Source organism: Eleutherodactylus coqui, chromosome 2, assembly GCF_035609145.1.
Source record: "Eleutherodactylus coqui strain aEleCoq1 chromosome 2, aEleCoq1.hap1, whole genome shotgun sequence".
NCBI classification, from domain to species: Eukaryota; Metazoa; Chordata; class Amphibia; order Anura; family Eleutherodactylidae; genus Eleutherodactylus; species Eleutherodactylus coqui.
Window position 1 is genome coordinate 276,310,712 of NC_089838.1, and position 16,356 is coordinate 276,327,067.

The following is a 16,356-nucleotide window of genomic DNA, read 5'->3' on the forward strand; positions in this document are numbered from 1 at the left end:
ATTAACTGTGCGGGTTAAATGTTATTTTGATATGGACTTTTATACATACGGAGATAGCAAATATGTTTTGGGGTTTTGTTTTTTGTTTTTTAATTATAAATATGGGGAAGGTTTTTTTTTTTGTACAATACTAAAGACTTAAAAAAAAAAAAAAAAAGTAAAAGATGAATTAAGGCCTCATGTCCACGGGGAAAATCAGGCCCGCTACGGATTCTCCATGGAGAATCCATAGCGGGTCCCTCCTGCCCCGCGGACATGAGGCATAAAAATAAGAGTTAATTCACCTCTCGCCCGCTCCGGATCTTCCCTTCGCCGCGGCTTCATCTTCTCTCCGTCGCGGCCGGATCTTCTTTCTTCGGCTCGGCGGATGCGCAGGGCACGTCGGTTGCGTGCCACGTGCATGCGCCGGCCGCGGAGAGAAGATGAAGCCACGGCGAAGGGAAGATCCGGAGCAGGTGAGTAAATTCCGATTTTGGTCTCCCGCGGATCCGGGTGGCTTCCATAGAAGCCCGCGGGAGACCCGCACGAAAATGGAGCATGGTCCAGATTTTGTCATGCTCCATTTTTTTTAGAATCACTTTTATTGACCATCCGTGGGTATTTATCTACCCGCGGGTGGTCAATGCATCCCTATGGGATGCGGATCCGTGGGCAGGAGAAGAGTTAAAATCCGCTGCGGATTTTAATTCTTCTTTTGCCCGTGGACATGAGGCCTAAGTCCCCATGCTTGATCACTTATACCATACACTGCAATACTTCAGTATTGCAATATATAGTATTTCTGCAGGCATTCTATTAGGACAGACCACAGACCCATCTTATTAGCCAGAAATGCACAGCAGCCCTGGGACCTTTAGAAGGCCATGGGTTGCATCTGAATAACACCTTGTGATCTCATCACAGAGGGACCTTTCAGGACCTATAAATGCCAACCGGTACATTTAAAGGGTTAACTGTGACTGTGGTTCATGGCTGTTAGCTGTCAAAAGACAGCTTACAACAGCCATGTATGGAGTGAGCTTGGCTACTGATCTTGCGCCATACAAACTCCTTCGCACCCAGGACATACCTATGGGTCATAGGGTGGGTGAAGAGATTAAGAAAAAGTCCGCCTCAAGATGACCTTTGGGGAAAGAATAGTCAAGGAACATCAGGGAGTCTTAAAATGTGCAATTCGCTCCGCTACATTTCTGTTGAAATAAATGTGTGAAGAAACAAAGGCTGGACAGATATCTGTCTGGGATGATTTAGTGAACCCTGCACTGAGCAGAGGGTTGGACCCGATGACCCTGGAGGTCCTTTTCAGCTCTGATTCTATGAAATTCTTAAACATTTTGTTTTTTTGAAGAGTTTGCCAAGTGGAGATGTAGAAGGCTGAAAAGTAAAATGGGCTAAAAATCATGGGAAACGGGTAATGGTGTGCTTACACTCTGTACAGCGCAGTAGAAGACGCAAGCGCTAAATAAGCGAAAGGAAGTCACCAACATCTATAAGTCAAACTTAGCACATATCTCCCCATGTGTACAATATGCTGTTCCCTCCTGTTCCAGCCTTACTCATTCTGCATTATTTAGTACTGTACTTTAGGTTTACTGCCGATACTTAACCTCCCCGCACTGTAAACAGGATCATTCATTTGGTAGGGAAACAAAGTAATCTGCAGTTATGACCGTAAATACAAGTTGTTTTTTTTCTTCCTCCACAATACCTCTACTCATAATAGAAAGAGAATATCTTACCTGAATGCAATGTTCCTTTGCGGCTGCAGACTGACAGAACCGCTACACGGCTGATTTAAGGTGTTCCTCTTAAAAATGATGTAGCGGTTTGTGTATGTGACCAGCAAGTCAAAACCAAAGTTGAAGCCAGTCCACCTCCAACAATACTGGAACAGGAAAGACAGAAGTCAAGAGATGTGTAGAATGGAGGGAAGACAGCTAGGGTATTAGGCCTCATGTCCACGGGGAAAATCAAATCTGCTCCGGATTTGTAACGCGGATTTGGGCCGCGGATGCAGTGCGGATGAGCTTAAAATAGTATTTTATTGCATGCGGATGACACGCGGATGCGTTTTTTTTCACGCGTGTATGCACGCGGATGTCATTTTTGCATCTGCGCGTGAAAAAAAATGCAAGGCCACTGAAAAGAAGCCAAACTTGTAATCCGCATGCAGATTTCACGCACCCAAATAAATGGCATTTAACACCCGCAGCGGATTTCCCGCACCCCATAGAGATCAATGGGGCCATCCGGAGCGTGATCCGCACCTAAATGGAGCATGTCCATTTTTTTTCATGCTCCATGATTTTTCTAATTCACATTTATTGACCATCCGCGGGTATTTAGCTACCCGCGGGTGGTCAATGCATTCCTATGGGGCGCGGATCCGCGCGCGGGTGATCCGCTGCGGATTTTAATTATTATTTTCCCCGTGGACATGAGGCCTTAAATGTCTATTGCAACTACCATGTTTCCCTGAAAAAAAAACCCTACCCCAATAATAAGCCCTACCACTATTTTCAGGGGGAGGGGGCTTGAAATAATCCCTAGCTACACTAGGTTTATAAAAAACAAGCAATACTCACCTAGCCGCTGGCGTCTGTGTCCCGCGCGCTGGTCTCCTGATGCTGTGGCAGGCTGCAGTCCTCAGCGCCGACAGGATTCTCTTCTTGTAATGGGGCTTTGAATATCCCACCTCCAGTAAGAGCGCTGTGATTGGCCGGCACTCGATCATTCAATGATGATCATGAATGACGATCATGAATGACATCACTGAATGGCTGCCATTGGTTCATCGAATGCCGGCTCTGATTGGCTGGCGCTCGATAAACCAATCCCAGCGCTTACCAGAGGCGGGGTATTCAAAGCTCCGTTACCAGAAGAGAATCCTGTCAGCGCTGAGGACTGCAGCAGCGTGGGGACCAGCGGGAGGGAGAGAGGGACACAGACGTCGGCAGCTGGGTAAGTATAAGACACCCCCCGAAAATAAGGCACTGTGCCTCTTTTGAGGCGAAAATTAATAGTGTCTTATTATTAGGGAAACATGGTGTATAGAAGGTTATACCTTGTAACCACATTAGGCCACACTGACATCTGTGTCGGAGGCTCCATTCAGAAATGGCATAATATCTCAGCATGATGTACTAATTCAAATGCTGGAAAGCATAATGGAAGCCGGATAGACCCAGTTATAGTCAATGGGGTCCATTCGGCACCATTTGATTCTGCCACAAGATGGATCAGTTCAGGCAGGGAATCCATTATCTTGCACCCATAAATGGAGGAGTACAATGAAAACCAGAACACAAATGTGACCTAACACACTCATCAGGTAAACGCATCAGTTCTTGTATGGTAAAACTTCCCTATTGAAAAAAAAAAATTTCTCAGTTTGAGCCATCCCACTTATTACAAGATCTCTTGAAAATAAGATAATCGCAGCTGAAGAAAAATCTGCTGTTTCATCAGATACCCAATAAACCTGCTAACCTGTGGCATACATTCTACTAACATCTGATACACTTCAACTGGTATTTCCCTCCATTCATCCTGCAAACTGTTTTCTCAAAAATGTCCAAGATCCGCCACGGGATGCCGCCACCCAGGAGCAGGAGCCGGCAAACGGATCTCCGCTGTCAGCCTATTTGACAGATAGAATGACTGCGGAGAATCACGGCAAATCGTAGCATGCTGCGGCCACGAGCGAGAATTGCAGTGATTCTCCGCTCATGGACAGGGGGGGGGGGGGGGGGGGTAAGCGCTCTATAGCAACACTATGGAGAGCATTCACTGCGTTCCCCACGGCCGGATTATCGCCGCTGGGAAAGCAATGAAAACCCGCCCATGGACAGACAGCCTAAGGGTATATATGTATAATATAGACTGCCTTTTTCTGTGACATGATAATAGACTGCTCATATGTGGTAGTATAAACATCTACTGTCTCGCTCCCCATTTCCCTGTAGATTGTAGATGTCAGTGTCCCCCTGTCCCTCTTGTAGTTCAAGTTTATGGTACCCCTTTTTTTCTTCTTATGCAATTTACTATCAACCCCTTTCATATGTACAGAGTTCTATAGTCAAGAGGGTTTCTGGGCAAATTCTATTAATCATCTTTCCTGAGGACAGGCCACCAGTAGATGGATGGGGGTCCGCCAATCGGGATCCCTGGTAATCAGCTGACTGCCCGGCCTGCTGTCAGTGCATCAGGATCGAACGCTGCCAACACAGTTGGAGGAATCAGACTGCTTCGCTCCTATTGAAATCAATGGAAGCTTAAGCCGCCTATCATACTACCGGAACTTCCACCTCTGACACCGGTAAGACGTGGAAGTGTAACAGGAGACTTTAGCTTCCATTGATTTCAATGGGAGTAAAGCCCTCTATGACACTTCCGCCTGTAACCCCACTGTACTGACAGCGGCCGATACGATCAGCTGATTATAGGGGATCCTGAGTGGCAGCTCCCTGGCAATTAACTATTGATGACCTGCCTGGAGGATAGGTCATCAATAGAATTTGCCCCCCAAAAAACTTGACTAGTGCTTTGAAAATTAATTGCATGTGAACCAGTCCATTATACTACATAGTATGTATCAAGGTCGCTGCTAGAGGGATATTCATAGTGATACTAGCCTAAAAATAGTATTACATAGAAATCTGCATTCATATAATAACCTTCACGCAGACAGAGTAATTATATACCATGTATAAAGATAGAGCGCTGATTACGGCATATGAGAAATAAAGCGCTCTACTGGGACAGGCTCATTAGTATTGGCTGAAAGGTTTTATCTGCTGGTCTCTGTAATGATGGAGACTGGTTGTATATCCAGCTTGTCCCGGCAGCCTGCGTCATGTGAGGTCAGACCGGTAAGAGCAGACATTCTGATCTTCGTGTCCCCCATTTATCTTCCTTCAAAAATCAATATTCTGGTAAACGAACCATGAACATCTACTATAAACCGCCACACGTCTCGTTCTGCCCAGTCTGGACATTTTCTGCTAACTGCAAGAACGTGTGCGCTGATGTCTTTAGATAAGCAACAATAAAAGGTAGAACCCCATCACAGAGGCGACGTCTCATCTTATTTGTTCATGGATTCATTCCCTTTCCTTTTAGATGGAACGATAACGCAACGATCCTCATTTGCGTGAGTGAACGAGCTGGTGACGTCATCAGCAGCTCGTTCACGGTCACGCAGCCTGTTAAGACAGGCAGATTCGTCGTTGCGACTCACTTCTCGCTTAGCGTTTCACATTCCTATGTAGAACACTGAACTAGTGCTGTTTAAACGGAACTACATGTCAACGAGCCAACGATCATTTTTAGTCCGGCTGAAACTGAAAGATGAGCGAGGGGCGCATGTTTCTCGTTCATCGACTGAACGATTAGTGTTAACTTTTGTTGAACACTGGTCAAACAAATCAAAAAACCGTTTCTGTGTCTGGTTTGGAAACAGGTTAATCTAACTAATTTTGGGGTACTGAATTCAGTGGAAGAATCAGATTCTATCACGTCCTATTTCTGAGATAGATCACACTAATACATAGACAATAACGCAGTATTGCCAAATATTGTCTGGTTTTAGATACAAAAAAAAATGACACTCAGAACTCAATAATGTTTTTCTGGTAATGTATTTGTGAATTAAACTAAAAAAAATACCGATAGGCTGAGGTAAGAATGAAGAGAAGTGCTTCATGCAGATTACAGCAAACACTAAACAGCAGTACAGATAGGCTCATGTCAGTAACCTTGCTGCTCAACTACATTGTTCTGCCATCTAGTGACCATTTTTTGAACTTTATCCACATGTATTACATTAAAAAAAGGGTTTAGCTTAGTCACTGATTTATTTTTATATAAATAATTCACCAGAAAATTAGCACAAAACACAAAAACCTTTTTTTAAAAAGTGAAAAAATTTTAAATTACATAAAAACCTTACGTGATACATCATTTCTAAAGGTAAATTCAGATTCTACACCCAAAAATCCATAAGAACTGATATATCGCACACCAGATGCAAAAATGCTGTTGAGCAGTGTAATCATTCCATCTTAAAAGCATCTCAAAACGTGGCACCCAAGTACACATCCTGAAGGTTGGAGAAGGTAAACGGTGTTGGACATCATAGAGGAGGGTCCCCTGCTTAGGATTCCATCCTGCTCCAAGAGCAAGGATAAAGAGTGGCTATAGGGTGAACTAGCATTGTATTAGGAACACCTACAATAACAGGTTGGTGCATGTGTTTTGGTTGATCACAGCTTTCAGATGTCAGGGAAAAGATTGCACAAGGTGGTGAACATCATCCATACTTAACTAGACCCATGCCCGCTGCAGCAGATCCACTATTTGGTGCACATTTCCAACTAATCCCAAATCTTTTCAATGGGGTTACAGTCCAGTAAGTTTGGGGACCAAGACAGTGTGTTCCTCTAACCACTACCTAGTAATTTGAGCTCAATGATACAGAGAGCTGTCCTGTTGACCTATGGCACTGTGGTCAGGGAAGACATGAACAAAAGAAAAAAATAGGTAAAAATCCTGCACTTCTAGGATGGCTGAAAACAAGCAATGACCGTATGTCCCAGAAAAATCCCCAGTGGATCTTGTAGACACTTACTTTGAAAGAGGGATGTGTGATCGTCAGTAGTCCCCTCCTACTAGTGACGTTTCATAACTGGAGGCTCATAGATGAGACACCTAGGGTTCCATCAGCCGAATCCTATGCTGGTTGCATCCACTTGGTGAAGGGGAGAGCTGCAAAGATACTGGGGGATCTCTAAAGAGAGATTTACCCCCGGTGTAGGAAATGAACAAAAGAAAAAATGGGTCAAAATCCTGCACTTCTAGGATGGCTGAAAACAAGCAATGACCGTATGTCCCAGAAAGATCCCCAGTGGATCTAGTAGACACTTACTTTGAAGGAGGGGTGTGTGATCGTCAGTAGCCCCCTCCTAGTAGTGACATCTTGTATAATTGAAGCAATAATGCTAGGGTCCTCTCACCGGGGTGACAGCTGGAAATACTCCTTTATTTTCAGTGTTACGACAACGCGTTTCGGTGCACGCAGGCACCTTTCTCAAGCCGGACAAACATACAAAACGACAGAGATGGAATGCACGTTGCGTTCCACCATGTAGAAAATGCAGCTCATAGTGGTAGGAGGAGGGGGCTCCAATGGAGCGCGTACGTGTGTTCCACCTGTCACATGAAGGTTTCCCTGGGATGGGATCACGTCACGGTCTGACGCGCCCACCATACCGCCCCCTTCCATCCACTGAGCAGAGCGGGGGAAAATTTTAACTGTGGAAAGCTGCCAAAGGTAAATAGTATTTAAAGGTCTGTCGCTTAGTAGGTTGGTCCGGCTTGAGAAAGGTGCCTGCGTGCAACAAAACGCTTTGCCATAACACTGAAAATAAAGGAGTATTTCCAGCTGTCACCCCGGTGAGAGGACCCTAGCATTATTGCTTCAATTATACAAGACGTCACTACTAGGAGGGGGCTACTGACGATCACACACCCCTCCTTCAAAGTAAGTGTCTACTAGATCCACTGGGGATCTTTCTGGGACATACGGTCATTGCTTGTTTTCAGCCATCCTAGAAGTGCAGGATTTTGACCCATTTTTTCTTTTGTTCATTTCCTACACTGGGGGTAAATCTCTCTTTAGAGATCCTCCAGTATCTTTGCAGCTCTCCCCTTCACCAAGTGGATGCAACCAGCATAGGATTCGGCTGATGGAACCCTAGGCGTCTCATCTATGAGCCTTCTGATGGTGTTCAATCATTGGGCCCTGGGGTCTACACCAGGTGAGCGTAGACTGTTGCACTCTGTGGCGCTTTCCTTACATCTTCGTTTGCTTCCTGAAGATATGGGTGCAGATGGTCAGATAACCGCCGTAATTCGCGGCGAAAATCCGCTGCATTGCCCGCTGCTATTAGGTTCTATTGAACCTAATAGCACAATGCTCACGATGCGGAATTCCACCGCGGAATTCCGCACCGTGAAATCTCCCGTCCTCACCCGCGGCATGCTCTATTTGGCGCGGGTGTACACGCTGACGGCTTCCATTGCAGTCAATAGAAGCCGTCCGTTCACGCTATCTCCCGCTGTAACACAGCGGAAAATAGCGTGAAAACGCTTTCCCGCCTACCGCCGCTGCGTCATATGACGCGGCCGGCGCGTCACGTGACATGGCCGGCCGCGTCATGTGACGCGGTGGGCGTGTCACATGACGCGGTGGTGGGCGGGGAAGCGTCTTCACGCTATCTTCCGCTGGTAAGTATGGGGTCTCTGGGGGGCGCCTTGACGGGCTTCGCCGCGGAATATTCCGCGGCGGAGCCCGTCACGCTCATGTGAAGCCGGCCTTACTTTCATTCATTTTAACTATTTTTTTGAACGAATGTTCAGTCTTAAAGCGCCTTAAGGAGTCCAGTAGGAGTTCCTATTCAGTGATTGACAGCTCTCCGTGCACACAAATACAAGCATAGCTGTCCATCACCGATAGGACAGCCCACTGGACACTTAAGCTGTCAAACACCAAGCAGGACCACCCACTGGACTTTAAGTCCAGAATAAGCGAAGATTTGAATTAGGAAATCACACTGGAACTTTTCCCATCAACTACATACCAGTCTGCTCGACTCCTCCTGCTCAATATGGTGCTGCCCACAGATTGCATTTTCAATGCGACTTCTTTGCTTTAAAGGTTTCAAAAACTAAGTACCCCAAAACGCATCAATTACCTCAAACTACATCTAAGTCTACATCACAGAGTAATAAGCCTAAAAAGTGCAGAAAGAGAATATCTGTGTACCCTGTAGACTACCACAGATTGAAAACGTAGGCTCTATAGTACATGAAGGTCCGCTGTTCAGTGCAGTTCTGCCCATTTCCTGGAGTAATAGAGAGAAGAACAGAACCAGGTCCACTTTCTCCAACACCCAATACATGTTTGTAGGTGTCTGAAAAAGGATGGAATGGCTTTCAAGTCGCACTGGTATAGAAATGTCTTCCACCACTTTCCTAGCCCACTTGAACAGCTGTCATTTGTTCACTATATGCGAGCCTGTGGAACACAATGCATCCTGCGTTATTATTACACACCGACATACCGTTCTACAGTAAATATGCCCAAGAGTGTATTTTCTTGTAAATGCCAATGCAAACTACAAAGTAAAACAGTTCTGCACAGCACCTCGCCCATCAGAACTGAAAAAGATCTTTTAGCTAATGTTCCCCATCTATTATTTATCAAATTCCTTGAGGGAACAAATGCAGAAATGGTTTACGGAACAGTCAAAAACGTCAGCGGGTTACATGCGAGAATAAAAAAAGAAAACAATCACACAACTGCCAGAAATGTGTTAAAAGAAAGAAAAATAAGGTCTTCTAATGCTTACATCACCGTCCTTTGCAAGTCTCCTGCCGCATCTCATACTGTTGTTCTCCAGCTCTTCTTTATTGATTTCTTGAGGGCTACGACAGAGAATGGGAGTATTAGCTCAACGAGTTCTCACTTGTGTCTCTTGACACAAATTGTGACTGTTCTCAGCAAGAGAAACCAAGTAATCTTGTAGATATGATACCTTTTAATGGCTAACAAAAATACATGATGTTATAGCGAGCTTTCAAACCTACTCAGGGTTCTTCCTCAGGTTTAATGGAACAGATCCAAAGACGTATTTATATTAAAACATATACACATGATCACGTGGGAGGACACAAACATGGTGAACTTAATTTGCACTTGGATAAATACCAAAGAAAAGATAAAACGGCACAGATATGTTGTGATTAATAGCACTTAGATAGATACCAGGGAGGGATGAGCAGAACAGTAAATTAGTCCAGTGACAAGGAATGTGAAAGTTTATAGCCACTAAATTGATGTTAGGGGGCCAACAGGCTAGCGTGTTACCTCTGCTCTGGGTTCCTCATATCTCAATCTCCACTAATGTGGAAAAAAAACAAAAACTAAGATTCGTACCGTTTCTGATAGTACCAAAGGTGGTTATAAAATTATATTCCTTCTGAATTATAGTTCTTCTGTGACGTTGGGACTTAAATTGCCTTTAAGTATAATAACTTTCATATGTTGTGTCCGGGGCTAGAAAAATGCTGTCACAGGTAATTCGGTCTCTCTCTCTTTAATCGTGTGGCAATGCAATCTCACCCTGGCTTTCAGTTTTTGTCCCGTTTCTCCAACATAAAAAGGCCCCCAACAGGACATTTACTGCACCGGATCAAGTACTCCAATGTCATGCAGCACTGAATCGAAGCTGCGTTTGGCATGGATCAGAGGAAACACCCATGATACAGATGCATTTTGCTTTACTCTCAATGCCATGTGATATTGTGGTATGACAGGCTATCAAGTAGGTTTATTTACACTTTAAATTGCTTTGCAAAGAGTTCTGTTGTGGTAAGAGAATAGACAATTAGCCCTTTCCAGTCCAATTTGTATCCTGGTTTTCCTAGGGGGCTTACTCTTTTTCTGCCGTTATACAACGGCGCCATCTTCTGGCTAAAGCCAGTACTGCATGAGGTGACACGTTGGATAGACTCTGACAGCAGAGAGGCTGGCAATATACAGTAAGAGAACCTCGACTTACGTCTTCCAACATTGGAGCTGTACAGCCTTAAATCATAATGTCTTCAGAGGTCAGACAGTGGATTGGAAAGGGTTAAACAATTAAGATAACTTTCTGCACCATGCTATCACAATCAAGCTAAATTTGCTGCATCTTCTATCTTTTATGTGGTAAACACTTCACAAGGTGTTTGTAGTCTGGACTAAACTCTTCCGCGGGTGAGATAAGATGCATCACAGGGGATTCCTCAATGGTCCGCACCACATGCAACTCTGAACTGCTACAGCATTTGCGCAAGAGGTGAGTATCCATTGAGCCAAGCAGGAGTCTAGGGAATTCAAGCAATGCGCTATTAGTGTAGTATATGAATGGTGAGCAGATCAGCATTCCTAACCGCTTGCTTTATACGGAAGTCTGCCCATGAAGCACCTTTTCTAGGTTTCCTTTAAATGGGCTTATACCTAGATCAGCAGCCACATGTACAAAGCTGTGTTTGCGTGAAACCTATAGAATAGTTTGGCTCAAGAGAAATCAACTGATGTGACTTCTGGTTTATCCTACAGTTCAACGTAATCAGATTATAATATTTTGCAATCATTGACTTAAGAGACTGAAACAAGCAATTTCATACTTGCTTGCAAGCAGTGATCCACGAGAATTATTTGAGACCACATCAATTTTTCCAAACCGAGGATTCAATTCAGGAGTTACTGCTGCTGCTAGCGGTTTAAACCAAACAGAGCGACTGTTGGAGCGTTGCAATGTGTGCTTGATGTAAAGTGTGGTTGTTTTAAGTAAGTGTGACTAGAAGAGGGGGACTTTAAAATGGAGTCACATATTTAATTCACTATTTTTTACTTGATTTTTAGCTGTACCATCCTTATTTAGAATGTGCTCTATGATTGACAAGGTCATCCAGTGTACATCTTGTGCCATGCATGCAGTTCTTGAACAGCCGTTCGAGGGTGCATGCTGCTGTACAAAACATGAGCACTTTGCACATTTGGAAGCCCAGATACTGAATCTAAATGCACAACTTGAAACACCGAGATCCAACGGCAACCTGGAAAGGGGTTTTCTGCTGAGCAGACACTCTCTGAAGCATATGTGGGGGTGGATATGGGAGTGCAAGATAATCAGGCAGCTAGCTAGGGTGACAGATAAAAGGGGGGATAGAGGGAGGATATCCAGGATGGCTAGTCCTGGCACACCCCCAATGAGTTTGCAAAGTTCGCAGATGAGGGGGGACGCTATTACAGGGTTAACTCTGCTGCAGCACAACATAGCCTCTAACCGCCGGAGGAATGTCTACTTGAGAGACTCAATTATTAAAAGGGCAGACAAGGCAATGTGCCACAAAGACCAGGATTGCCAAACATTGCGTTGTCTTCCCGATGCTTGAGTTCAACACATCGCGGATAGGATTGACAGATTACTAGGAGGGTCTGGTTGGTCAGCCCTATTCTCATTTGTACAAGGAAATACTAGAAGCAATGGGATGAAACTGAAAGGGAGGAGGCATATTAGATGTTAGAGAAAACTTTCTGACAGTGAGGGTGATCAATGAGTGGAGCTCGTTGCCACAGGAGGTGGTGAGTTCTCCTTCAATGGAAGTCTTCAAAGAGAGGCTGGACAAATATAAATCATCTGTCTTGGATGATTCAGTGACCCTGCGTTAAGCAAGGAGATGGACCCAATAACCCAAGATGTGCGTTTCAACTCCACCATTGTATGATAATGCTAGAACTCTGACTAATAAGGTTGTTGAACCGGAAGTAGTAACATCTGAGGAAAACTATGATATAGCGGGAATAACTTGTAACTAGGAAGTTAACTTACAGGGTTACACTTTGTTTAAAAAAAAATAAAAAAAGAGGAAGTGGGGGGGTGGGGAGGCTTATCTTTATGAAAGTCCTCCCTACGTGAGGAAAATGAACACGTGAAGTCTCTACAGGTAGAGATTCATGGAGACAAAAGCTAAAAAAAAATTCTCAGGCGTTTTCTAAAGGCTACGTAATACAACAGAAGCCACCGAAAATCTAAGGCAAAAATAATGAATTGCCCCATCACAATGAGGTAATTCTTATGGGAGACTAACTATCTGGATATAAACTGGAAGCTGAAACCTGCAGCTCACATAAAAGGTAACAACTTCCCGTCAATAGATAAAGATAATTACCTTACCCAACTTGGGCAGACCCAATTAGAGGGACGGACATTTTGGACTTAATATTAACCAACAGACCTAACAGAACAACAGGGGTGAGGGTTGGGGGGCACCTGGGAAATAGTGACCAGAATAGAGTACATTTCAACTTGTGTTTCAAAAGAGAGTTTTATAGAGGAGCTACAAAAATACTAGACTTTAGGAACGCTAAATTCAATTAGTTGCTTATAGACAAAAAAAAAATAAAAAATTAGGAAAGTTTAACCCGTTCAGGACCAGGCACTGTAAATTTACCGTATGTAAAATTATGGCGGCGCTTTAAGCCTCCTGCCTTTGCAATCAATCAGAGGCAGGAACTGATTATCAGCTGTTAGTGACAGCCGATAGCCCTCTTTCCTTCTCCTTGGGGTTATTTAACCCTTTCTGCCTTCTGCTTCCCCGAGTACACAGTGCTCAATAAGTAATGTAATTTTTTTTAGAGTTTTTCAGTACATTATATGGTACCATAGAAAAATACAACTTGCCCTGCAAAAAACAAGCCCCCAGACATCTACGTCGATGGATACATAAGAGTTATGATCAAACAAACAATCTATGTATACCAACGGTCAATGGGCTATTATTACTGTTATTATTAAACGTTCCAGCACACCAGTTTCTAAAACCAGAGGGAAGGGGAGTATCTTTTTTCGTGTCCTCCCACCAATATCAGATTTGTTGTAATATGGCACAACACAATAAAAGGTAATCGCTGAGCTGTCATTGGCTGCAGCGGCAGGTATACAGAACGTCACGCGCTGGATGCAGCCTGTAAGCAATATACGTCACAGTAAGATCCAGAGCCGCTGGCAGGAGACTTGGGAGGAGAGGCGAGTAAGTTTTATGTTATGTTGTATTCACTTGGGCAGCGGTTTTTAGACAAAACTTGTATCTCAGACAACCCCTTAAATTTGGAACGGCCGCAGAAATGAGGAGGATCAGAAAAAAATAAATGACTAAAGGAAAAAAAATTGATCCAGGGTCTAAACTAGCCCATAAAGAGGTAACATTTAGAGGCCCCTCGGTCAAAATCTAGAAGGTCGTCCTATGCAAATTTGCAGGCAACATAAAAGCAATCTTAAGGTTCAGCGAGACGTCTTCCTCCTGAATATCATCTGGCTTCATTTGCAGGTTTTGCCACATAGTGATTCCAAGACGCTTTGAATTTCTTGCACCATCTATCATTTCCACAGTTCATCAAGAAAAGCTATGTCTCAGAAGTCTGGCAATGAGAAGATACTTCACAGGTGACCTCAGGTGACACGGCCTATTTGTAGCTAGCTGGGCTCTCCCATGGGACAACGCTGAACACTTCCACACTCAAGGAGCTGGGGAACCTTTGTGAGGCTGATAAGATAGCGAAGGTGAGACTCGGCTGCTGCCAGGCGCAAGGATCAGCGTTACAGCGCTGCTATTTAATAATGCCCAGGTATTTCGGGCCTCGCAATTATTTAAGAAGGCACAAAGTTTTGCATGAAGGCTGTAAAGTTTTATTGTTATAGGATCCAAAAATATCCGTTTATACCCAGAACTACGACTGTAACAAGAGGACATCCTCTACATCTAGAGGAAAGAAGATTTCATCAACATAGAAGGGTATTATTTACTGTAAGGGCTCACGGACAGAGCGGGATACGCTGCAGATTTACAACGTGGGAGTACCACGGTGGTAAACAAAAAGTTCCCGCTGGTGATCGCAGAAAAACGCGCATTTTTCTGCGGTCTCCATTGATACTATATTAATGGAGACCTCCGCAGTGGAAAACCATGGCAGACAAGCTATTAGGTTCAATAGAACCTAATAGCTGCATTATTCTGCCGTGGGGAACGTGGCAGAAATCCACCCGTGGGCATTAGCCCTCAGAGCAGTGAGACTGCAGAACTTTCTGTTTGAGGACATGGTGATGGCAAAATTGATAGAGGAGTTCAAGAGGGGACTAGATTCCTTTCTAGAGCACTATGATATTACAGGATATAGGCATTAAATAACCAGAAGGGTTGTTGATCCGGGGATCTTCGGACTGCTGGTCTTGGAGTCAGGTAGGAACTTTCAAACGTTGATCCAGGATTATTCTGACTGCCATTATGGAGTCGGCAAGGAATGGTTTCCCCCAAATGGGCTAAATTGGCTTCTGCATCAATGTTTTTTTTTTTTGCCTACCTCTGAACCAACAAGGGCAGGTGGAAACATGCTAAACTAGATGGACATGGTCCTCTTTCAGTCTACAATTCTATGCTACTATGTTGGCAATACAGAACTGATCTGACGTGAGGTTTTCCTCTGTAGCTCAGCTGACAAATGCCTGGTAGATCAGTGTTTCCCAACTCCAGTCCTCAGCACATCATGTTTTCAGGATAACCTCAGTATTGTAGAGGTGATGTAATTATTGGCGGTGCCTCAGACATTGCCACAGGTGTTCTTACTAGAGGATATCCTGAAAAATGACCTGTTGGGGGTCCCTGAGGACTTCAGTTGAGAAACACTGAAGTAGAAAAAAAGGAGGATGACTGCCGTTATCGGACAGAACTAGGGCGACGCGAACTATCCCATCTTTGATATGTTAGATTTGGGACAAAACTATTTGCGACAGATTCGTATGTAAGGCCATATAAACAGCCCACGTCAGAGCGGTCAGTTATGGATCAAGAATGGATCAATTAGAAGGAAATAGAGAAAACTGGACGGGATCAAATCCCACTTTTTGCACAAAATGGACAGCTTTTAGGTGGACTATTTAGGAGTCATGCACTTGGTAGAGCTACAGGCTTCATGGGGTAGAGCACCTTTGTAATGAAAGAGATGGGACATGCAACATTCGGAGGAATACCCATGCACCTCTACGGTTGCTGCAAGAAGAGTGTAATGGAAGCCAAGACGAAGTGTCATTTAGGCCAACGCGAATGTCTCTAACTACCCCATCAGCTGGAGATGACCCAACGTCATGACTTGTTTACTCCTCATGGTAGTCTGTGTGTACCAGTAGTTTATGCCATGTTCTTGAATAAAGCAATATATCATCCGCAAGTATGGCATACTCACCCGGTGTCATTATCCTGCTCAACCCGGAGCATGGTGAACCACTGCTGCTTGTACACGGAGGACAGCCACTCTGCAACGACAAACCAAACCATTACTTCACTGCTGGAACTTACAGAATAGAAGATGTCAGCACCCAGCACGGATAGAAGTAGAGGCTTTATCAGCGATACTTAATAATCCATCATGTAGGCATCGTGCTCACCTCTTACACAATGAGCCACCCTCTGATGCTAATTGTAATAAGAGCTAAAATGCTTCATGGGTGACCATGACCTCTATGTGATGGATTCTATGGATCTATACTAACGCCTACAGTTTTATCCATACCACATACTCCAGTTTTATATGTATGGACACGGTGCAGCCCTGCTTATCCGACCAGCCTATCGGCACTTAAGTGAGCTGAATATCACTTTTCTTCACTGCTGAAATTTATCACAATTTAACAAGTGCTCTTCAGATTTTGAAAATAAACCTACAATCACCACATTTTTCTGGCTACACATTCT

General features: G+C 44.2%; 1 protein-coding gene across 1 annotated transcript in view; it reads right to left on the minus strand.

Annotated features, from left to right (window-relative positions):
• GMCL1 (germ cell-less 1, spermatogenesis associated) overlaps positions 1-16,356 on the minus strand; it is a 115,014-nt gene that overhangs the window by 17,336 nt on the left and 81,322 nt on the right. The window contains exons 11-13 of the mRNA XM_066593038.1: positions 15,848-15,917; positions 9,411-9,486; positions 1,740-1,885 (exon numbers count right to left, since the gene is read on the minus strand). Coding sequence (XP_066449135.1) covers positions 1,740-1,885; positions 9,411-9,486; positions 15,848-15,917 — 292 coding nt within the window. The remainder of the gene's footprint in view (positions 1-1,739; positions 1,886-9,410; positions 9,487-15,847; positions 15,918-16,356) is intronic.